Source organism: Glycine max, chromosome 15 (genome assembly GCF_000004515.6).
Source record: "Glycine max cultivar Williams 82 chromosome 15, Glycine_max_v4.0, whole genome shotgun sequence".
NCBI classification, from domain to species: Eukaryota; Viridiplantae; Streptophyta; class Magnoliopsida; order Fabales; family Fabaceae; genus Glycine; species Glycine max.
In genome coordinates, this window is record NC_038251.2 from 13,399,991 (window position 1) to 13,425,293 (window position 25,303).

Sequence of the window (25,303 nt, forward strand, 5' to 3'; positions counted from 1 at the left end):
CACTTTTTCTTTATAAATTAAATTATTAATTATAAAAATGAACACTCAAATTTAGTTTTATAATATAGTTTGAATGGATCTTAAGAGATCGGTGTGCCATAAACTTTGGTAATTCTGTCGTGCTTGAATTTTTTCGATACACTTTGAGACACAGTGGAGCACAGTCATAGAAACCCTAAATAGGATATAATGTAAAATTGAATTCAATAACATATTAATGGAGAATTGAATTTCTCTCATTAATGCTACTTATGTACAAATATAAGATATTTTTAAACTGATATTCATGCACATATTTAACGTGTTTGAAAAAAGTACATATTTAACAGAAAATTTTCATTTAATATGTGATTAAGCTGCTAAAATTAACACCAATCAAACTAAATATTTGTTTTGTTAAATGTTCAATTTGTTCCGTAATTTTCTTAATTTGGTACATTCACACTTTTTTTTATACTTTCGTGACTCTCTTGTTTACCTCAATAAAGCTATAATTATATATGAATTTTTTGTATATATTTTATTTGCACCAATTTAAAATGTAGCATAATAAAATCTGTAAATGTATTATTTAATAATAAATAAAAACAAAGCCACATTATGAACTATAATAAAAATATATATAATTATTTATGGGTTTTAATATTAATTAGTTGATTGATATTTTTAATTATTATTTTTAATTTTGCTTGGTTAAACACTTGTACAAAATTAAGTGATATGAATAAAATATATTTTGCCTTCCAAAAAATATTATTTTAAATTTAACTAAATATTGATAGAGTGCTTATTTTTAAATTACTACTGTCTGTATAATATACTTTACTAAGTAAATTAAATAAGTATACTTTTTATACCTACATAATATTTTATTTCTTTAAATTTTTATTTTTAATTATTAATTAACATAAAATATTGTGACATGTTTTAAATTTAGTCACATATTTATAAAATTATTATTTTTCATGAGATAAATTTAAAAGTATATTAAGACCGTTCATGAAAAATATAATATTATTTTAATTATAAAATCAATAGACATAAATTTGGTTCTTGCATCATGTATAATTTTTCATAAAATTAACGGGTGATGTAGGATTATAATAAAATTCTAATGATTCTAAAATGATCAAACATTTTTTACAAAAAAATTGCATTGAATAAATTAATGGTTGTTCTTAAATTATAATTCTAAATCTTCAACCTTAAACTCTAAAATTTAAATTTTCATTTTTAAAGAAGGAATTTATCAATATTTTATTCTCACAAAAATAACTATTTACCCTTAAGATAATTCTTTAATTACGTTTCATGCCTATATAATAATTTCTCGTTCATTCATTAATAAAAAATAATAATATTTCTTTATTCTTATTTATAAGACTTAGTTATTTTTTTTCAAAGACATAATATTCGATTATTTAAATTATTAGAATTAAGAAAATGATTCATTTTATTGATAACAATAAATTTAATCTAAATTTATATATTTTTTATATTCATTCTTGTCATTAATATTTTTTTCTCTTTTAACTATTTGTCAGTATAATTAATTTAAAATATTTAATATAAAATAATTAATACAAGAAACATTATAAATTTAGTATTTAGAAAAAAAAAACAAATTGTTAGCAACAACCTCGTTACCAGTACCAGCAACTTGGACCATAGTCATGCAGGCCATGCATCCCATGCAGAGTCACGCGACGTAACACATGAAGAAGTAGTCTCGAGCCAAGGAAGACCTAGGAGAAGTAGCGCTCGACCAAGCTACCTGAGGGACTTCGTATGATCACCCATGATCGTTCATCATTAACTATGCTATTATAGTTAGTTGTTAGCTATTCAGTTAATACCATTAGAGTTGTGTTGATGTAGTTGCAAAATTGTGTATAAAGGTGCTGTGCAATAATGAATAAAGTAGAGAGAAATTTCATAAGCTTTCGTTGTGAGGAGGTCTTGGTCCTCGAAACCGAACCCGCATCCCCTTCCTGTTCCCTTTGCTCGTAACATTGGTCCGATCTGCCGGCAGTCTCTAATGGCAGACCATACCACTTGACGCACCACCACTTACCGATTAGAAGAAGCCATTTCTTCCCTGTCCGAGAAGCATTCTGAGTTGGCAAGCAAGGTTGACGTCCCGTGCAATCGCCTGACCCAACTAGCCACTCAACCCACAACGTCGTCACCCCGTTGAGCTGGACGTCCCTCACTTCAATGGGCACGATCCCTTGGGTTGGATCTTCAAGATCACCCAATTTTTTGACTACCAAGGAACCCCCGACGAAGACCGTATCACTGCCGCTTCCTTTTATCTCGATGGCCCAACCCTTAGCTGGTTCTAATGGATGCACCGGAACGGCTTCATCACCTCCTGGCAGGCGATGTTACAGGCGATTGAGCCCACTTTGCGCTGTTGTTTTACGTCGATCCCTGGGGCGCTTTGTTCAAGCTTTCACAGTGTGGCTCCGTCATCAACTACCTCACTGAGTTCGAGCGGTTGGCCAATCGGATTGTGGGCCTACCTACCCCATTCCTTTTAAGTTGTTTTATTTCTGGCCTTGCCCTGGAAATCCGTTGTGAGGTACAAGCCCTCCAACCATTGTCCCTGCTGCAAGCCACCGTCCTCGCGCGCCTACAGGAGGATAAGATCAATGATCACCGTCATCCCACCCCATCTTCCACCACCCCCACCTTCCCATCCTTTCCCCAACCCCAACCCTAGCAAACCCAAGCCACCCTTTATTCAACGCACTCTCGAGGAGACGACATTCTGCTGCAATAAAGGGTTCTGCTATAACTGCGATGAGAAGTGGAGCGCCTCTCATTGGTGTAAGGGCCACGTCCTCCTCCTCATTACAGACCCCTTTGAATCACCTAACACCTTTCTTGCCCCCTCCTCCCCTACCCTCGAATCAGATCCTGACCCCTCACTTGAACTGGCGACACCACCAACCAGTCCCCACATCAGCATTCATGCCTTGGCTGGTCTCCCCGCAACGGACACCTTTCGGGTCCTTGGTACAATATGTCACGCACGCCTCACAGTCTTGGTCAACAATGGTAGCACACACAACTTTATTCAACCGCAAGTGGCTAAATTGCTTAACCTCCAAGCGGTAAAGACTGAACCACTCCGCATTATGGTGGGTAATGGCTCACTCCTTGAATGCCTATCTTGGTGCCCGACGGTTGAAGTCCAGCTCCAAGGCCACCCCTTCACGGTTGACCTCCGCCTTCTGCCAATTCACGGTGTTGATGTCGTTTTAGGCGTGGAATGGCTACGAACATTGCGCTCGATACTTATTGATTACACCGTCTTTACTATGAACTTCACCCATTTGGGCCTCCCTGTTTGTCTTTGCGCTGATGTTCACACCTCCCCTTCCCAAGCTTCGGCCCACCAACTATGGCGTATGATACACACCCATTCCACTTCTTCCCCTTTCCACTTATCTCTGCTATCCACACCCCCTTGATATCACACCATTGCTTGACCACCCCATTCTCGCCATTAACGACCTCCTCTTCCTTTTCTCCGCGATCTTTACACCACCCACCTCCCTCCCACCACCACGCCAGAATGTCCATCATATCAACCTTATCCCCTTTTCCCAGCCCGTTAACGTCAGACCTTACCGTTATCCTTATTTCCAAAAATCTGAGATCGAATGGCAGGTATCTGAGTTGCTAAAATCTGGCTTGATTCAGGCCAGTCGTAGCCCCTTCTCGTCCCCAGTCCTGCTTGTGAAAAAGAAAGATGGCATGTGACGGATGTGCGTCGATTATCGCACACTAAACTCCATCACCATGAAGGACCGGTTCCCCCTCTCGGCGATAGACAAGCTTCTCAACGAGCTTGGCCGTGCCTCCTGGTTTTCAAAGCTTGACCTGCACCAAGGGTTCCACCAGATCCTCATGGCTGATGAAGACGTCGCTAAGACTGTGTTTCGAACCCACGAAGGCCACTATAAGTATCGGGCCATGCCCTTCGGACTTTGTAATGCCTCTTCAACGTTTCAGGCAGCTATGACCACTATGCTCCGCCCATTCCTTAGCCAGTTCGCCATGGTGTTCTTCGATGACATTTTGGTTTATAACGCCACCCTTACTGATCACATGCATCATTTAATATTAATTTTGCAGGCCCTGATCCAGCACCGTTACCACCTCAAGTACTCCAAGTGTTCTTTCGAACAACGACAGCTTGATTACTTGGGCCATGTGATCTCGGGCCGCGACGTTCAATCGGACCTTTCCAAAATCCAAGCAATCATTGACTGGCCCATTACCTGAAACGCCAAGGAACTCCACACTTTTCTGGGCCTCACAGGGTTCTATCGGAAGTTTGTGCAGGGATACGCCGCCATCGCCATCCCCCTCACCTCCTTACTGTGCAAAGAAACTTTTGGTTGGTCGCTAGAGTCACAAGCAGCCTTCGAACAACTTAAGACCGCCATGACTTCGGCACCGGTGCTGGCCCTTCCGAAATTTGATTTGCCTTTCACCTTGGAAACTGACACATTTGGCATCACCATGGGAGCCGTCCTACTCCAGCAAGGCCACCCTATAACCTTTTTCAGCAAGGCATTCTGTCCACGTGTCCACCAGGCCTCCGAGTATGTCCGGGAGCTATACGCTATCACAACTGCCATTCCTAAGTGGCGCTAATACCTCCTGGGTCACCGGTTCACCATCTTGACCAATCATCGTAGTCTTTGGGAGTTGATGACTCAGGTGATACAAACACCTGAGAAACAATACCACTTGGCCAAACTATTGGGCTTCGACTATGATATCTAGTACAAGGCCGGCCTCTCGAATGTCGTCGCCAACTCATTGTCTCGCATTCCGGTACCTGAGGGTTAGTGCCTGTTACTGTCCACCCCCAACTTCCTCTTTATGGATCAATTAAGGCGCACACTACAAGAGAGTGATGTTTTCCAGGCCTAGTCCAAACGCGTTCGTGAAGAGCCTTCATCTTGCCCTGACTACCACATGTCAAGGGACCTCCTCTTCTACAAGAACGCGATCTGGGTCAATCCCAGCAACCCTCTTATTTCGGCGCTTCTCATGAAGTTCCATGCTACCCCTATTGGCGGTCACCTAGGGATGAAGAAGATTCTCCATCGCTACCCCTGCTCGCACGGCTACACAGTCCTCCTAGTTGTCGTCGACTGCTTTTCAAAAGGGGTGCACCTTGGTGCCCTACTGGCGCGCTTCACTGCGTACAAAGTCGCGGCATTGTTCCTCAATATTGTGTGCAAGCATCATGGGTTCCCGCGAAGCATCATCTCCGACTACGACCCTATCTTCATTAGCTCCTTCTGGCGCGAGTTGTTTCGCCTGAATGACACCTCACTATGGATGAGCACGGCCTACCACCCCCAGTCGGACGACCAAACTGAGGTCATGAATCGCTCCATCGAATAGTACTTGCGATCCTTCGTCCACGACCAACCCTCGACCCGGTTTAACTTTCTTGCTTTGGCAGAATGGTCGTATAACACATCAGTGCACTCGAGCACGAGCTTCACTCCTTACGAGGTCATCTATGGGAAACCACCACCTGCAGTACCCTCATACATTCCCGGCGCCATCGAGAACAAAGATGTTGACACTATGCTACACACTCGTGATAAGATTCATGCCAAGCTCCGAAGCCAGTTGCTCAAGGCTCAGACAACAATGAAGCAATATACTGACAGGCATCACCGAGATGTTCATTACGACATGGGGCAGTTGGTTTATGTGAAGCTTCGCCCTTATCGACAATCTTCCTACCGCGGCCACCACCATCCCAAACTTGCCAAACGTTACTTTGGCCCTTTTCGGGTACTTGAACGCATTGGTAGTGTAGCTTATCATCTTCAACTCCTACTCGACTCCAAGCTGCATCCTGTGTTCCATTACTCCCTACTACGAGCTCATCATGGCCCCCTTGACCTTCTAACATCCCTACTCCCACTTGACGCCATTAATCATCACCCCATTCTTGAGCCCTTAACCATTTTATCATCTCGCGAAGATCCTTCGACGTCACCACCAACCAGAATGGTCTTGGTTCAATGGGAGGGCCTTGCCCCAAAAGACTCGACCTGGGAAAAGTGGGACGATGTTCAACATTGTGTCCACCTTGATGACAAGGTGGTCTTCCCAGGCGGCGGAGATGTTAGCAACAACCTCGTTATCAGTACCAGCAACTTGGACCATAATCATACAGGTCATGCAGCCCATGCAGAGTCATGCAACGTAACATGTGAAGAAGCAGTCTCGAGCCAAGGAAGACCTAGGAGAAGCAACGCTCGACCAAGCTACCTGAGGGACTTCGTATGACCACCCATGATCGTTCATCATTAACTCTGCTATTATAGTTAGTTGTTAGCTATTCGGTTAATACCGTTAGAGTTTCGTTGATGCAGTGCAAAATTGTGTATAAAGGCGTTGTACAATAATGAATAAAGTAGAGAGAAATTTCATAAGCTTTCGTTGTGAGGAGGTCTTGGTCCTCAAAACCAAACTTACATCCCCTTCTTGTTCCCTCTGCTCGTAACACAAACAGTAGCTACTTCTATTTAATAAATAGTAAGAAGGATAATAATTATTTCCTAGGGGTTTCTTGTCACAAAACTCACAATCCTAGCATATTAGTGGCCGCCAGTCACTATTTTTGAAACCAAAATTAATACTAACTCTTTTTACGAGAAATTAAAACTATTTTCTTACTTTAATTATAAAAATATCTTATTATGTTCACTATTTTCTACTACATTAATTTATAAATTCGTATAAAATAACGAATTTAATAAAAGTTCATTTTACCTTTTTCTTATATAAATATTCAGATTAAACATGTAGTTTAGTTTCAATGATTCCTGTTAGGTGTGCATAACTTATCAGTTTGATTCCTATTATCATTAATCCCTTTACACATTCTTAATCTAATATTAATCCTTATATGTGTAACTCATTTTTAACTTGGATATTTTTTTTGTCAGCAAAAAGGTCTATATATATTAATTCAAAGAATGAGACACAATTCGCCACAAGGTGATACCCAATGCCATCCCATATACAACCACCATTCACATCAGGCAAGGTTATTCAGCATCAATGGCTCGTGTAACCTATTCTCGTAACAAATTGTAATTTGGTTCTTAATCATGTAGTTCATTCTAAATTTAGTTCCTAGGCCAAATTAAGAATGAACTATATGTATAGATATCAAATAAAAAATGTGCTAGACATATAGATATGAAACTAAAATTGTGTAAGGGAGTTAACGGGATGAATGTATGATGATGAGGATTAAACTGGAATGTTTATATGTGTAGATTAATTTAATAAGTTTAATTTTATGTATAAAGATTAAATTGAAAATCTATAATATGTACAAAGATTAAATTATATATTTAAATAAATATTTAAAAACAAAAGATAAAAAACAAAATATTTTTTTAAACCGAACAAATCTTTCGTATATATTTTTTAAGAAATGAAAAAGTATCTTTTATAAAAATTAAAGACAATAGTCTAGTGTTTGTTCCCTTCTTTTACAAAACAAGTGAGTAGCCGCCTAAATTGAAAGTTCTAGATGTAATGCATTGCATTCCAACCAACCTCTGTGTAGGAGTCTTAAATTGCATTTGTTCCCCACCTACTGATTGTGGTAACTTACTATGCCAAGATTTTGTACGATCTTGTTTTCTTTTTGTCATCTCTAATAGGAAATCTTATTTTAAAATTTTAATTATTTTTTTTAACTATGTTATATTACTCATAAGATTTCTTTTATTTTTTATTTCAATAATAAATTTCATTTTAAGATTTTAAATCATTTTTTTAAGTCTTACAAGAATTGGATGTAATATAATTGTGTGAAAAGAATAAAAAATTATTTTAAAAAAAATAGATATAGATCTTGACAATTCTTGTAAAAATCCAACATCATGCTACAACAGTAGATCTTAATAAGATCAGATCTTTAGACTAAGATCTACTTGCGAGATTTTCATCCATTTAAAATTTTTTTTTTTACTCTCTTCAAAAATTGATTTACATTCAATTTTTATAAAATCTAAAAAAATATTTAAGATCTCAAAATAAGATATACTAAAAATAAAGAACATCTTAAAAGTAATATGAAAATGTGAGGTCCAAAAAACACTAACTAAAATCTCAAAATAAAATTCTCTATTAAAAATGTTATTAGTCGAATATATAAATACATATTTTATGGAAGGCATTTCAGTTTGATTAAGTTAATAGAATTACTGTAGGTATTAAAGCTCTTCTTTCAAATATATTTAATGTTATTTTATATACAAGATTAAAATTCAAAATTAATTATTCAACCAGTACAATCGCACCAGTTAATTTTTGTGTTCGGTGGGAAAAAATATCCATATTCTTTTATAGGGAGCAAACGTGTGTGTATATATATATATATATATATATATATATATATATATTACTTTTTGTTTTTTAGTTAATTTTTTTAAATATAATTATAAATATTTTAATTAATTTTGATTTTCAGATTTTATGAAAAATTTGTGAAAATAATAAAAATTTAAAACGAAAAAACTAAAAGTAAGGTAACATTTTAGTTAGTATTAACAAAAATATGTCAACTAAAATAAAGAAAAACTTTTGGTAATTGTAACTTTTACAGAAATTTTTTTCGTGTATATATAGCTCTCGGATTACTAAAAAGAAATACCATATATAGGCTAATAAAAGACATTAATATTTATGTAAGGTAACTTTTCACTAACAAATTAATATTACTTTGTAATTCATCGAGGAAACAAACTCTCAAATTTAGAAAGGATTTAAACTCGTTGTATTGTTAGTATAAACAATTTTTTATCATCAATCGATAAACAATTACTAGTATGGTTGATGTACTTTAAAAATAATTATTATAAATATTAATAAGCTTATGCATGATAATTTAATTTAAGATTGTATGATAATATACAAAACTTTTTACATTATTAATACATACACCATTTTCTCATTTATAAATATATATGAAACGTCATGATCATATGACTTTACTTATCATTTTCTAAGAGTTAGTGTACTAAAGAAGTTTACATGAATCTACATTATTTTATGGATAATTCATCAGTTAGAGATGAGTCCTGTCCAGGACAGATGTACATACATTTTTAGGAGGGGAAATCTTTATTTTGTTAATATTATATATGATATTTTGAAATTATGACATTTTTTAACAGTTTGATTATAGAAATAATAATATTTAAGTATTATTTAATTATTTTCATTTTTTTAATAAATAAACAATTTTTTTATTATATCATTGTAAAGATAATGAAATAATTAATTTCTTTTCTTAGAAAAATATTATATTCTTTTATAGTTTTTATTGTAGAAATCAAAATTACAATTTCACCTAAAATAGAAAAACCAAAATCATATATTTTGAGGTTCGTAACATATTTTTGACGTTGAGTGCTTGGTCTAGTACTTCACATTACGTGTAAAGTTTGGAAAAACAAATTAGATATTAGAAGCAAACCTTGATTATTAGCATGTTTAAGAATATTGAATTTTTAGTTATGAATTTAATTAGAAGACATTAATAATATAAATTTTTTTACATTATTATATGAAATGATAGATTATCATAAATATTAAGACTGTTAATTTTCATAATAATTAATTTAAAAATCATACTTATATTTTAATTAATTGACAGTATAAAAGTTTTTATGGTAAGAATGTATAAAAATAAATCCCTTACTTTATAGCATAAAAATTAACTAATTTTAATATGAATATTTTGGCAATGAAATTTTGTAATCTTAATCAAATAAACCAAATGTGTAATAGTTTATTGAAAAAGTTATGAAATTATTTTCGGAAAGAACAATTGATAATAATACAACTCATACCAAGTCACATGGACCGGATCCATTTAAATTATGTTGACGTCAAATCATATCATTAACACTGAAGTCCAATGATCTACAGGAAATTAATTTGAATTAAGTTGCGGGTTACTGAACTACTCCAGCTAACTAATTAATCTAATAATTAATATAGACATTTTATCATGGACGTTTGATATGGGAGAATTTTTTTTTCTTATATGAAAATTATGATTCCTGAAAATAAATTATATCTATTTGGTTGATCATAAATATTTTTTGAAATATTTATATAAATTTTCTTAATATCAAAGAATTCATGATATTTTATTAGTGATTTTAATTATTTATTACATTAATTAATCTAATAATAATAATAATATGATAATATTTTACTATATTAAAATAAATTCTCAACTTAAAAAAGTTTGATTCTCACATTTTTTATGATTTTTTTATGAGAAACTAGCAAAAAATCATTCTTAAAAAACTCTATTCACAGACATGTTATTTTGTAGAAGAGATAAAAAATTAAAAACTAAAGGTGTATTTCGTTTGCATTTTCATGTTTTAGTTTTCTATTTTCATTTTTTGAAAATTATTTTTATTCTCAAAAGATTAGAATTCGGAAAATATGTTTGATTTGAATTCTTGTTTTCTGCTTTTAAGAAATAAAAATACTGAAAATGTGTTTTAAAAAAGAAATGTATTTTTAGATTTGTTTAAAATTATATTTTCTGCCACCGCGTTTTCATTCTACCCAAAATACGGTTTCTGGTTTCAACTGAAAATACTGGAAACGAGATCTTAGCTTTTGGATCGTTTGAAAAAATATTTTCACTAAAAATATTTTCAAAAATCCAACCAAACGTATTTTCATCACCATTTTTTATTTTCAGTAAAAATGAAAACAGAAAACAGTCAAACCAAATACCCCTTAAAATTTCCAATCTAAGATTTTTCAGAAACTAAGAACTTTATTCATAAGTTTTTTTTATTATGTTACTAATGTAAATATTTACTTTGTCAAAATGACTAATTTCTATTTACAAATCTAGCTAGTTAATTCTCAGCTATATATTTTTAATAGAGTAAATTATAATAATATCTCCTAAGATTTCGTTTAATTACACGTATTTCACTTTTTTATTTTTATTTTCCTACACTACTCTCCTTTAAGTTTAAAAACATTAAGCTAATATCCCTTAGTATGAAAACATTACATTCACATCTTCTCAAACCTTACACTTACATGCCTGTAGGGAAGATGAATTTTTTTAGAAATTATTGTTATAATTTACTCCTTTTTAATACAATTTAGGTCGAATCATTTTTACTAAGATTTCTTCTTTCAATTAAATTTTTATTTATTTATAAAATTTAAATTTAAAAGATATAAATTTAGTTTCGATCAATGACATGGTTGTTAATATATATGTGGAGATTAAGTTGAAATAAAATGATAACAAAACAAAATAAGCTAAGATAAAACGTATTAGACAAAGTTTCTGTTCTACTGTTTGGATATTTATACTATAGTATACTTAAAAAAATTATTAATATATATATATATATATATATATATATATATATATATGTTAAAATAAAAAGAAATAAGACCCTAAAAAATATAGAAAAACACAAAAGAAATGAGTATAAATTAGAGTAAATAGTATATGCATATGCATTGATAATTTTTTTTTAATATTATTACTTAATTATAAACCACACGCGTTTAATATAATTTTGTTAATTTTTATAATAATAATTTTACAAATTATAGCAGATGACTTCTAATTGATTATCAGTGTAATTTTTTTACACTATATAAAAGTTAAACTCTACAAAATAAGATCAAATGTATGGATTTACTTAGGTTATGGGAACACATTTTTCCTCTCAATTTTAATTTTGTTAGATAGTGTCTAGCCTTTTTTTCACGTTTCTTTTCTTTTAAAAACAAGTTATATTAACACATGTTTTGAAAAAAATAAAATAAAATAACTTAATTTTTATAAAATTAAAAGTAACTTTATATATATATATATATATATATATATATAAGAACAACACTAGCTACCTTGTTTCCTCTCTTTATCTCTCTCATGCTCTATCTCTTACTCTCCTCATTTTTTCCTCTAGCTCTCTACCCACTTTTGTTTTTTTCCAGAATTATTTAATTTGAACTAATCCCTTGTTTGGAAGGTTTGAAATTAGGAGGGAAGAAGGACGGATGAAAATAATCTGGTTTGTTTGGAAGAAGAAAAATAAAATAAAAATGATGAGACTCATTGTATTATTTTTCATATATTTTCACTTATTATTTATTTTTCTCCTTTCTATTCTCTATTTTTCTTCAACATATATTTAATTTTTATTTTATATCTGACCATTTTTCACTCATATTTTTATTTCTCTACACCATATTTCTCTCATTTCTATCAAACAAAGCCTAAAAGAAATTAAAACAGCAAAATAGTTAGTCTTTTATAACTTTTAAAATTCTTATATCGCTTTAGCTCCTTGTTAAGAAGGAAAAAAGTTTCATAGTATCCGTTGTTTCTTCTCGCATGGTATTTAGATTTTGTGAAACAATATTAGGTTTCAAGGAGTCCTTTTCTTATTTCAATAGTATTTTGGACTTGATGAAGGACAAATCATATATAGTTTAAAGCAAAGTTGGCTAGGCTTAATGTTCTTTTTCTTATTGGTGTATCAATCTTGTAACACGTCTTTATTACTCTCTTTGTTTTTGTCTTGTAGGTTTGCTGTATATTTGCAATATAGTTTACAGTTTCTAACTAAGATTTTACTTATAAAATATTAGCTTTTTTAAACAAAAAAACTTGGATCGAGCATAATCTTAATACTATTATACTACATTTTATAAGTAAATTTTTTAGTATTACAAGATAGAGTTCTAGGGGTATTCTAACTTGTCTATAAAGTCCATATAAGGTTATATGAAAAGGATAAATATAGACAAGTAATAGGATCAAAACACCACAAAGAAAAAGGACGCTGAGCTTTAATTTACTTGTCTCAGTCTTAAATCATGTCATGATTTGACTTTATCAATTTCAACACACCATCAAACTCAAAAGGCACATCCTGAAACACAATTTGGTTACACATATACATACATAATACAAGCTGAACATACCACAGCATGCCAAAAAAGATGACAAACATGAGACAACTTTTCCCCATTAAAAGAGAACTAAATTGGACGAAGTGAGAAAAGAAATCGATCATTAGGAAAAACCCTAAAAAAATCAAGTGATGCATAAACTAATTTTTCACCATTCATCAAGATTTTTTCTTACGTAAAGCAAGAAATACTGTATTTTCTCCACCATTCAAAACTCACAAGATTCTGTTCACTTTTACCCTAAAACGACCCTAATAATCTCACTCTATTTTATTTCAACCTAGTCGCCGCCCCATGCACCTAAGAAAAAAAAAACCTCTGAATGTTGGACGTTAACGTGACGAGCTATATGCACATCACATGGCAAAATTTGTGCATTATATTGGACCCCGTCCACGTATATTATTATTTTTTCTTCTTCTAGTTCTAGTTCATTCTTAACATAGGTGGAGTCGAACAATCGAACTTTTACACTTCTCTGAAAGCTAAGAATAAAGTCAATAGTCACAAACAAACAAAAAAACTTAAACCTAGAACGCAACACAGTTTTGGCATATATACCCTACCTATATACATACACACAACCTCACGGGAAAGAGTGTAAAGAAAGGAGTTAAAAGAGACAAATTTTATTTTGTGGAAAGAGAAGGTAACATATGGAGGAGGCACATAAGGGGGAGCAAGACAAAGAGAAAGGAGGGGAAGAAGTGAAGTACCGTGGCGTGAGAAGGAGGCCATGGGGTAAGTTCGGAGCAGAGATCAGAGACCCAACAAAATCTACAGGAAGACAATGGTTAGGGACATTTGACACGGCGGAAGAAGCAGCTAGAGCTTATGATCGTGCAGCCATTGAATTGAGGGGTGCTCTTGCAATCCTTAATTTTCCTGATGAGTACTATGCTCATCTCCCTTTTGTATCATCAAACCCTTCTATTTCAAGTAATGGAAGTTCCTATGCTGCACAACAGAAGGAGGTTATTGAGTTTGAGTGTTTGGATAACAAGGTGTTGGAAGACCTTCTTGAGTCCGAAGTGAAAAGAAGGAACGAGGACTAAGAGCTCATTTTTTTCTCCCTTTGTATTAAAATCTTAATTTGTGTTTTAGGGTTCAAATTTATTTTCAAAAATCTTCTTCCCCCATCCCCCCTATTTTTAGTGTCTTTGACATTGATTAAATTAATATTTTGTATGGTTTTAAAACCGTCATGCAACAAAATCTTACAATATATAGTAGCTACCTAATAAATATTTTCCTTATATCGGTGCTTTCCTGAGAAAATGGGTGACCGATTTTTCTATTTTGCATCTCAATTAACCACTATAATTGCATTCTAATTTTTTTAAAAGGAAAAAGGAAAAATATATTAAAATAGAAAAATTGGATTACAAGATCAGTCTGAAATTAGTTGTAGATAATTCAGAGGTTGAAATCTCACAATTCAGGTTGCTACTCGTTTCTCAATTTTATTTATGTTTACTTCAGTTTCGTGTTTGGTTTGGGATAAGTTTTATACTACTAAATATTTGCATGATAATTTCTACTTGGTGGTGAAACACTGTGTGTTCTTGCATGCTATATTGTTGAACTGCATGATGCTGAGGTTCAACTATCCCTTTTGAAAAGCTTCTCAATAGCATTGCCATGAATTTTGTCTATCAATGCTCTTGGTACGTAACCTTTTATCTGACTGCCTCTATTACATATCTCATAATTCTATAAAATAGAGTTAAATTAACTGCTGATAATAATGTGCATATATAGCATTAAAATGTTTTGAGTTGAGTGATAAAAATTGATGATTTAATTGTGCTTTCCCAGACACTACATACTGAACTTATTTGCTTTTAAACGATATCTTCAAATTGGAGATTTTTTTTTTCAGATGATGGAAAATAACGAGATGTTGTAACCAGAGAAACAGTTGGCAATCTTAAGGTTGGTGGCTTCATTACATTGCTTCTCCTAATTTTCTCCTAGTTATTCATTTATTCCTATTTTTCTATAATAGATATTATGTTAGAATTTTTTCCGTTTTAAATTTCTACTATTGGATAATTTTGTTTTATCAAAACGGATTAATTTGAATAAGAGTATTTTCTTTTGGTAAGCCAAATTTTAAATATACTACATAGGAATTACAAGGAGTATGCCATCCCTTACATGAAAAGTACATAAGCTGTTAAGGAACCCTATAATTAACCATACCAACCGAACCTATATATTAATTACATATTTTATCCCGACAGTACTCCAAACATATCATATTATTACATATACGGTCCTTTTACACACTTAAATACCTACAATCCCTTTAGGCATTTCATGGTATTCATTGATCACTCATCAAGAAAAAAAAAAGCAGAAAAAAAACTTTCATCCTGTTAGACAACTATGTCCATAATCTTAAATTTAATCAAATAAAATACATATTCAATGTTAGGATCCCCATTTTTTAAGATAATACTATTATTGTGGCGTAAAATTTAAAGTTAACCAAAATATGTTTCGATCAACTTTGTTTCAACACGATCTCAAATAATGATCAAACCATTTGTGTCAAGAAGAGAAATTTGTTCTTTGGATATGAGTTCCCAAGCTACTTTGGAAAGTACTTGGTATAGGTGAACGGAAAAGAAAGGGAGACAATATGATTTTGCATGAAAGATAACGATTGAAAGGCTATATAGGAAAATGGTAAAGGAAAACAATAAATAAAATGTTGTAAAGGAAAACTTCCAAGTAAAAGCAATAAATGCCAAAAACTCTAAAGAAAAGTGATAAAATAAGTGAAATGTAAAATGGACTTGTGCTTTGGATTGATTGTGTGTAAAATTTGAAGTACAAGATCTATTTATAGGATACAAGCTCACATTTCCTATTGGACCACGTTTTCTTACTTGATAACTTCTTAGAATGTGATTTGAGAGTTATACAAAAAGATTTGAGGGATCATTTGGTTAGTTTTATATTGATTCGACTAATTTTGGCAATTAAATATGACAAACAACAATTGATTTCAAAAATCAAAAATTAATTTTGACTAACATTTTGGCTAACTGATTCCGAGGTAGATTTATCTTCTAGTAATTGTTCTTAAAATCTAAGCACGTTCTCCTCTTCCCATAAGTCAAATGATAAGTTATTTCAAATGTTGAAGAAGACAACAATTGGTTCCTATTTTTTAGGAAGCACTACCATTGATTAGTTTTTAACTTCTATAAGTCATTTGAATATCAAAAAATCGTGAAAAATATCATCTTATCTTTATCAAATTAAATATGACTTAATTCAACTAATTTTTTATGCTTTAAGTTAGCAAAAATCTATCATTCAACTAATATTTTTTTTAACATTGTAAGTATCCGAAATAACCTTATCCATATTCAACTAACACTAAAGTTAGCTAAATCTATCACTTAACTAATGTCAAATGTAGTCAAATTAATCTTCTATTCATTCAATTAACCTTAAAATTAGTCGAATTCTGCCAATTCGACTAACATTATAAGCAAACCATATTAACCTTATTTATGATATGTTAACCTTTTTATTTGACTAATATTAATAAGTCGTCAATTCTATATTCAATCAGACTAACCTTCATCTCATTTAACTAACATAAAAATTATTCAAGTGTTACTTTAGTTGACAACCATTCTGCTGAATCTCGACAGTTGAATTTTGCAATAAAATTTGTGTGTTAACTTGCTATATAATTAGCTATATGTATCAAACAGATACAATGCATCACCATTCAGAGGTAGGGTTCAAGACTTGGCATTGAACTCAATGACCTTGTTTGATCAAAAGTTAAAACTAACAAATCACCATGTTTACCGTCAACCCTAGACAACTCCTTTAATCAAATTTGTCTTCAATTCGCATCATTTGATCTTGAATAAGGCCAAACATGTTGCACTATCATTTTTGCACAATGACCTGCGTGCTAAACCTGCATGCAAATAGAATTGCTGAAAGTAACTGTGTACTAAACTTGACATGTCATGCTGAGCCCAAATATGCAGTAAAAACAATTCACTCAGTATGACATGTCACACTGAGCACCTTCAAAGCTTCAATTATGATCCCTTTAACTTTGAAAATTTTCTTTAAAAGGGTCTCGAATTGGGTCATAATATGGACTATCTTTTTTCTTCGTTTATCTCTATACCAAAATCAGATGAAAAATTAAACGTTTAAATTATTTTAAAGTTATTCTAATTTATTAAAAACTTAATTATAAACAAGGTCAAACAAGCTTAAATGTATTAAAATATTAAGATAATTACCTACAAAATGGTCATTAAATTAAATAAAGTTCCTTAAACAATTATGAGTAGAAGATGGTGAAAAGGTATGCTAGTATGTTGAATTGTAGAGTTCTTTCTTTTCCTTTTACATACTTGGGATTACCTATTGGGAAAATCCAAGGAGAGTGAAGATGTGGTAACCCGTCATCCGTAAATTTTAAAAAAAGGTTAGCTCTTTGGAAATATAAAAATGCCTCTTGAGAGGAGAGTGTGCTTGATTAATTTGGTACTATTTTGCCTCCCGTTGTTCTATCTTTCGTTCTTTAAAATACCTATGGAAGTGTGTAGTAAACTTGTGGGAATTTAAAGAAGTTTTTAATTTTTTGTGGTGGAAGTGATGACAACAAAAAGATTGCTTGAGTGAAGTGAGAAGATATATGTAAAAGCAAGAAATTGGGAGGCTTAGGGGTGAAAGATATTGAGAAAATTAATGAAGTTTTATCGGGGAAGTGTTGATGGAATCTTTTTCATAGTCAAAGTGGTTAGTGGTGTGATGTATGTGAAGGTTGGCATGATTTTTTTAGGGAGGAAAAATCTTCTTTGAGAGTTTGTGGTGGAGAGATCTGAACAAAGTGTGTAGTGGCCTTAATAGACATAATTGATTTGACAAAGGGATCCTTTAGAAGGTTGGAGTGAGAGATAAAATTAGATTTTGGGAGGATTCTTGGGTGAATGGGAAAAGCTTGGAAAGTCTCTTCCCAAGATTATTTCTTATGTCGGATCAGAAAGAGGAGGTTGTGAGAGGAATGATGGGAAGTTGGGTGGAAGATAGGTGGAGGTGGTCATTGAGATGGAGGAGAGTACCCTTTGAGTGGGAGAGTGAACTCATTTTTCAAGTTAACCTTCTTTTGTCAAATGTGCAGGTACACAAAGATTATTCCGATTCTTGGTTGTGGTTAGAGAGTACATGGAGTACCTACTCTTCTAACTCGGCCTATCAAGCACGTTTTGCGGAAGAAGATGCTCATGAGTTAAGCTCAACTCTTGCGGAGGTGTGGAAGTTGAAAATCCCTCTCCTAAAGTGGCTTTTCGCATTTGGAGGGTGATGTGGGATAGGTTACCAACCAAAGACAATTTGTCAAGAAGAAACATCATTGTGGAGGAGGTGGATCTGTTGTGCCCGTTATGTCTTCAACAACGTGAGACATCTCATCACATCTTTTAATTTATTTTGTGAAGTTGCTACTAAGATTTGGAATGCTTGTTACCAGTGGATATCCCAAGACTTTGCTATAATTTTTTCAAATTCAGTTGTCGGACACTTTTGGGTACACTCGGATTTTGGGAGAACAAGTGCTGAAATTAATATTTTGAAGGTAGTGTGGAGCGCTGTTATTTTTCGTATTCGGAAGCAGGAAAGAAATCAATGCATCTACACTCAACATGTTGCGGATTGGAAGACCATGGTTCATGATATTATTTTTCTGGTTTGGTCGTGGCTCAGCTCATAATTGTCTTCGAGCTTTAATTTCTCATTTGTGCAGTGGTGCAGCTACATACGTGGAAACTTGCTTGTTAAACTGTTAGGAAGGTCATTAGGTTTAAGGATAATTGGTGAAATAATAGATTTTTAATGGCAGGGAATTGTTTGTATACAGAGTACAGGAGCTGTCACTCCAATTGGGAGAATGGTGCCATGTTTTACCTCTCGGGTTAGGCTATATTTATATAGCTTACGATAATAATATAGTCTAACCTGATTGCTGGGATTTGGCATTTTGCAGGACAGATTTTGTAAACTTAGGTACCTCTGGTGCGTACCATTTTGTAAACTTATGATAATAATATAGTTTTTTGCTGATTTTAAAAAAACAATAATTTAATTTTAATTACTTTTTCTATCAATCCTTTTATTAACTTGTGTAGTAGTCCAGTGGATTGCCTCAGCTACTATTTTATCTTGGTATATATATATATATATATATATATATATATATATATATATATATATTATGCTTAGCGGGATACGTGTAGGATTTTTATGGTTTCAGTTTATATCTACATAGTATGCAGCAACTCTAGTGTATTAGCTCTTTTCCTGATGTTCGGATGAACATTCCTTGTGTTTATTAATCAGCACCTTTTCTAATGCATATTTTGCTTGTAAGAAAATTATTTTTACTTTTGAGATATATCTTTTCTGTATAAAAGTTATAATGGGCTTGGATTAATTTCTGTTCAGTAGGATGGAGTCATTTTTTGACAAATTTTTTTTTTATATAAAACTCAAACTTAAAACTTTATTACTTAATTAATTTTAAGCTTTGCCATTAAGCTGACGATCTATAATAATTTGTGGCAAGAAAGGAATTTATATGACTATTCTCTCTCTGGCTATTGTTGTATAAGAGTGCTGGTAAAGGAGATATGAACCTGCAAAATATATTCTCCCAGTTAGGTTAATATATGATCACTATCATTATTTTGAAATTTAATATACATATCTTATTAGGGCCGACAATTATTTTTATATTTTGCCATTCCTTTTATAATTTTTAACTACATCTGGATGGTAGAATTTGCATGAATACACATGGCATTTATTTTATTGGTTATTTGTGAATTAAGAAGAAAGAAAGCAATGTCAATAATTTGACGGAAATCGAGGGGTGCATGCTTTTCATGCCCTATGTTCCTTATCAAACAGCAATTACCCTATCATATAAGATTTGAGATCGGTTTTTTTTTTTATAAAGAAATTTGAGATGAGTTTTAGAGTTATATTTTACTTTATATTATAATAAAATTTTATATGAGCCAGTAATTTTACTATTTACTTATGAGAATAATTTCATATTTATATGGAATGAAAATCAACAAATTTTTTTTACGGATAAACTAATTTTAGTATAAATACTGCAACGCAAGATAAATGAAATTTCTTATTCTTTATCTTAATCATATACATTTAATTTAAAAATTTTCTATTTTTAAAAAGAATATGAAATTATTTTTAAAAAAAATCTAATTCAATCATAATACAATTCAGGTCAAATCATCTACACCGGATCAATTTAAATAATAATAACAATAATAATGTCAAATCAAATCATTGACACTCCAAGTCAAATATGATCTACAGCATGCTCATAAAAAAATGCTATACATTTTTGAACTGCAGGCTGCAGCTAACTAGTTAATCTAATAATCAATACTGACATTAAATGAAATGAATGGTATTTTATTCTGTTAGATAAATGAATGGTACAAAATAGTCCTTGTTAATACGGACATTAAAATAAGATAACTATTATAGAGGATTAGCCTAGCAGTGGAAGTTTAGATGGTTTACACAAGATTTGAAGTTATAATTCTGTTGCTGTCGGTATTTATACACAAATATTATCAAACTATTCTCTGTTTTTAGATATTTTTATCATGGTATAAATAAAAGAAAAAAAAATGACCATATATCTTTTAAATCGAAAAAAAAAAACAAGAGTATAGAATAAAATGAAGGCTTGATTACATTTTTTCCCTCCAATTTTATCCTCAATTCCACCCCCCTGAATTTTGCCTCTCAATTTATATAATATTGCTAAATACTTCCCTTTTAAGTAATTTTTCAAACTCTAAGATGAGTTTAGTAAGAAGACAAACATTGAAGTTGTCAACTCTCTAGTTAGAATATCTAGGTTTCAAGCTAGCATGTATATATATTTTTGAATATATTTCCAATTGCTTTCATGTTCCTATTCTAAATAAAATATAATAAGTTTATTCCCTTAAAAACAATTGTGTTCACTGTGACAGTTTTACAGAAAACTCGCTACAAAATATCTTAATTGTTACTATTTTTGTACGTGGGTCAATATTTGCAATGTTTTTAAATAGGAGCCAAATTCTTAATTAACATTAAAAAGCTTTTAGGACAAAAATAGAATTAAGCCTAAAATGAAATGTATGCACTTACGTAATTGAGGAAATATATTATAGGGCACAGGCACGTCCGAACATTCTCCGCTGAATTTCAAAATTATTTAATACTGTTATAATATCAAATTCTTAAGTTTTTATTGCTTTTAGCTTTATTCTCATTATTCAAATTCTTTCCTCACGTAGAATAAAATATATTTATCTTGTCTCCGCTATTCAAACCTTCAAGGATCGATATGTCAATATTTTAAGGTTCTATCGTTCTACTCTAATTTAAATAATCCAAAAAATAAAATAAATCTCATCACTCTATTTTATTTCTACCCAGTCGCCACCTCACCTTTACCTACTAGACAAAGACCTCTAAACGTAACTAAGACGTTAAAGTGACAACTATCAACATCATGGAGACAAAATTTGTGCATTGGAACCTGTCCATATATATTCATTTTAGCACCAGTTCTTTCCAAAATATAAACCAAGTCAAAGAAGAGTCGAACTTTTACTCTTCCTCGCGAAAGCTAAGAATCATGTCGATAGGAACAAAACAAAACCTAAAAATATAAAACAATTTTAGCATATTATAAGCTGCCTATATATACATACATAGGCATAAGCATAAGTACTGATCACACCTCACAAAAAAGAGTGCAAAAAAAAAAATTAAGTTATTTTAAGCAAATATGGAGAAAGAGAAGGGAGAGGAAGAAGTGAAGTACCGCGGAGTGAGAAGAAGGCCATGGGGTAAGTTCGGAGCAGAGATCAGAGATCCAACGAAACCGACGGGAAGACAATGGTTAGGGACATTTGACACGGCTGAAGAAGCCGCTAGAGCTTATGATCGTGCAGCCATTGGTTTGAGGGGTGCTCTTGCAATCCTTAATTTTCCTGATGAGTACTATTCTCATCTTCCTTTTGTATTATCAAATTCTTCTACTAAGGGAAATGAAAGTTCTTTTGATACGGAAGTTATTGAGTTAGAGTATTTGGATGACAAGGTGTTGGAAGAACTTCTTGAGTTAGAAGAGAAGAGAAGAAATGAAGACTAAGCAGTGGACTATTCCCTTCTTTTGAGATCCTTTTTTTTTTCCCTCCACTTGTATTAATTATTATCTGAACTTGTGATTTAGGGTTCAGATTGATTTCCAAAAAATCTTTCCCACCCATTGATTGAATTAAATTGTGTATGCTTAAAATGTCTTACAATTAATGCAACGAAATCTTACCAAAAATATTTTTTTAATGATTTGGCTGGACCCTGATAAGTGATAAGTCCCGATGACATCTTGGTTCAATTCCTTCCTAATAAGAAAATGGGTGAACGAGTTTTTCTATTTTGCATCCCAACCATTATATAATTGCATTCTGAAATCGGTAATATAGGATAGCTCAGAGCTTGGGTATTTAGAAATGTTGTTTCTCCAATGTGGTTAGTGAAGTAGGATTCGGATGATAGATACCTGAAACCTCAACAATTCGATCATTGAATTCAAGAGTAATGTTACGTGGGTGAGGGTACGGTGATTACTGATTAGGATTTTTTAATATATGCAGATCATGTGGCACGCTATTTCAGTATGTGCTCAAGGTAGTGTTTCTCATTTCTCAAATTTAAACATGTTAACTTTAGTTTCGTGTTTAGTTTTGGATAAGTTGTGTGTAATTACTAAATATTTGCATGATAATTGCAGCATGGTTGTGAAGCCATGCACGTTCTTATATTACACGGTATTGTTGAACTGCATTATGTCGAGGTTCAATACCATCCTCTTTGAAAGCTTGGTCAATAGCGTTGCCATGAATTATGTCAACAAAACTAATTCGTAACCTTTTAATGGACTACTTTATTGTATATCTCAAAATTCTATGAAATAAAGTTAAGTTAATATATTGATAATATAATGTCAGTATTAAATTATTGTTTTGAAGTGGGCTATGGAGACTACACTGAACCTTTTCTTCCACAATGTTGTCCAAGCGTGGGAGAATAACTCCAAGTCCGCATTGTCTTATTTCATGATATCATCCTGGAGTGTAAAGGCTTAATTAGTTAGGCAATTTTCTAGGTGCCAGATCAGTTTGGTTAAAAGGTCTAGTAATAGAGTTGCTGATACATTAGCTAATCTAGCTTTTGATGTAAATGATAGGATCTGGATTGAGGAAACTCCACATCAGGTGGTTGCTCTCCTCTATGCTGATGTACAAAGCTTTGTTTCGAATTAATATATCCAAATCCTTACGTAAAAAAAAAAAAAAAAAAACAATATTTATACCTTAATTTGTTAAAATTTTTATCTAGGCCCATGGATATGGATCCATTTGGCCGCCAAGAAATGGATCCAAGACATGATAGAAAAATGATAGTGTTGTACTTAATTACAATAAATGACACTTTATACTATTTATAAGCAACATATACATTCACATAAATAACATATATACTCTAAAGGTTTTTATACTATTATTCAGTCATAAATTAATATATATATATATATATATAATAAATTTGTTAATTTTTTAATAATTATCCTAAAAGTTATATAAAAAATAATTTTTATTGATTGATAATGTAAATTTTTAAACAGTGATCGATAGTTGATGCTTATTAAATTCTCATCAAATTATATACTTTTTTTTCTCTTTTTTTTTATTTCTCTACTAAATTGTAAAATTTATTATAAGAATATTACGTAGAAGTAATATGTAATAAGACAAATTAAGGAGAAGGAAATAGATGTTGCTGAGTCATCAATTCAAGTGTGTAAGGGCCCACATGGAATGCAAGAGGATAATTCTGTTATGCATAATCCGGAATTACAGGGAATGCGCAAAAGCACCAGAGCACGCAAGGCCAACAACCAATTGAAGGATTTCGTTACTTCTTGAGTAGTTAAATAGAAGAGCTAAGGGTACTTAGAGAATATCGTGTGAATTGTGAATCTAATTTCTCTCTCCCAAAAACTTTCCCTGTATTCACAGCTTGTACTGCAAATCCCTCTACAATTGTAGAGGTTGATACTAGTTTCAATCCAAAATTCCTTAGCTCTCTATATCACTCTCGGTATCATTTCATTGGTGCTTTCATCTCACCATGGCAGACAACACCAGAATGAAAGAGCTCGCCACCGACGTGAAGAAAAACGCCGACGATATCAAGAAGTTGTACGATGAAGTTCAGATCCAGTTTGAGCGTTTTGGTGCTGTGACGGATGCTCGATTTCAAACCATGGAGGATCTGCAATCGTCCACTGATGGGAAACTGGATAAAATCAACGAAGCTCTTTCGATGTTATTACGCAACTCCTCTCAGACCTCTTCCCATGGTGTTACGAACTCAAACAAAGCTCCGTTTCAGGTAAGAAATGTCAAGCTCGATTTCCCCCGTTTTGATGGCAAAAATGTAATGGAATGGATTTTTAGAGCTGAGCAATTTTTCGATTATTATGAAACCCCTGATAAGGATCGATTGACTATCACATCTGTTCATCTTGATCAAGATGTGGTACCTTGGTTTCAAATGATACAGAAAACACATCCTTTTAATTCCTGGGCTGAGTTCACTCGTGCCTTAGAACTGGATTTTGGACCTTCAATCTATGATTGTCCTAGAGCTACCTTGTTTAAGCTTAGCCAAACTGGGACTGTGAGCGATTATTATCGGCAATTTACTGCTTTAGCAAACAAGGTCTATGGATTAAGCACTGATGCTCTTGTTGATTGTTTTATAAGTGGCTTAAACCCCGATATTAGGAGAGATGTGATGATTCACACTCCTATTAACATTGTGAAAGCTGTGTCCCTAGCAAAAGTTTATGAAGAAAAATACACTTCCAACACCAAACCACAAAAATACCAAAACCCAAACACTCAATACCAAAATAGAGCTCACTTCAATTCAAATAAACCAGAAATCAACCAAAAACCAACCAATACTCCCCTATTACCAACACCCCCTACCAGACCCATGGACATTAACCAAAAGAATCCAAATATCAAAAGAATCACCCCTGCAGAGATGCAATTAAGGAAGGACAAAGGACTGTGTTATTGGTGCGATGAGAAATTCT

At 32.5% G+C, this 25,303-nt stretch overlaps 2 protein-coding genes across 2 annotated transcripts; both read left to right on the forward strand.

Annotated features, from left to right (window-relative positions):
• The first annotated feature begins 13,706 nt into the window (after window positions 1-13,706).
• Window positions 13,707-14,105, forward strand: LOC100796977 (ethylene-responsive transcription factor ERF098). The gene has a single exon (XM_003546351.4). The coding sequence runs from the start codon at window positions 13,707-13,709 to the stop codon at window positions 14,103-14,105; it is 399 nt and encodes a 132-aa protein (XP_003546399.1).
• A 7,776-nt stretch (window positions 14,106-21,881) lies between these two features.
• LOC100797513 (ethylene-responsive transcription factor ERF098) lies at window positions 21,882-22,492 on the forward strand. The gene has a single exon (XM_003546352.3). The coding sequence runs from the start codon at window positions 21,920-21,922 to the stop codon at window positions 22,283-22,285; it is 366 nt and encodes a 121-aa protein (XP_003546400.1). The 5' UTR covers window positions 21,882-21,919; the 3' UTR covers window positions 22,286-22,492.
• The last annotated feature ends 2,811 nt before the right edge of the window (window positions 22,493-25,303 follow it).

Coding starts and splice junctions, on each gene's coding strand:
- LOC100796977 (XM_003546351.4), top strand. CDS start 13,707: ATGGAGGAGGCACATAAGGGGGAGCAAGACAAAGAGAAAGGAGGGGAA.
- LOC100797513 (XM_003546352.3), top strand. CDS start 21,920: ATGGAGAAAGAGAAGGGAGAGGAAGAAGTGAAGTACCGCGGAGTGAGA.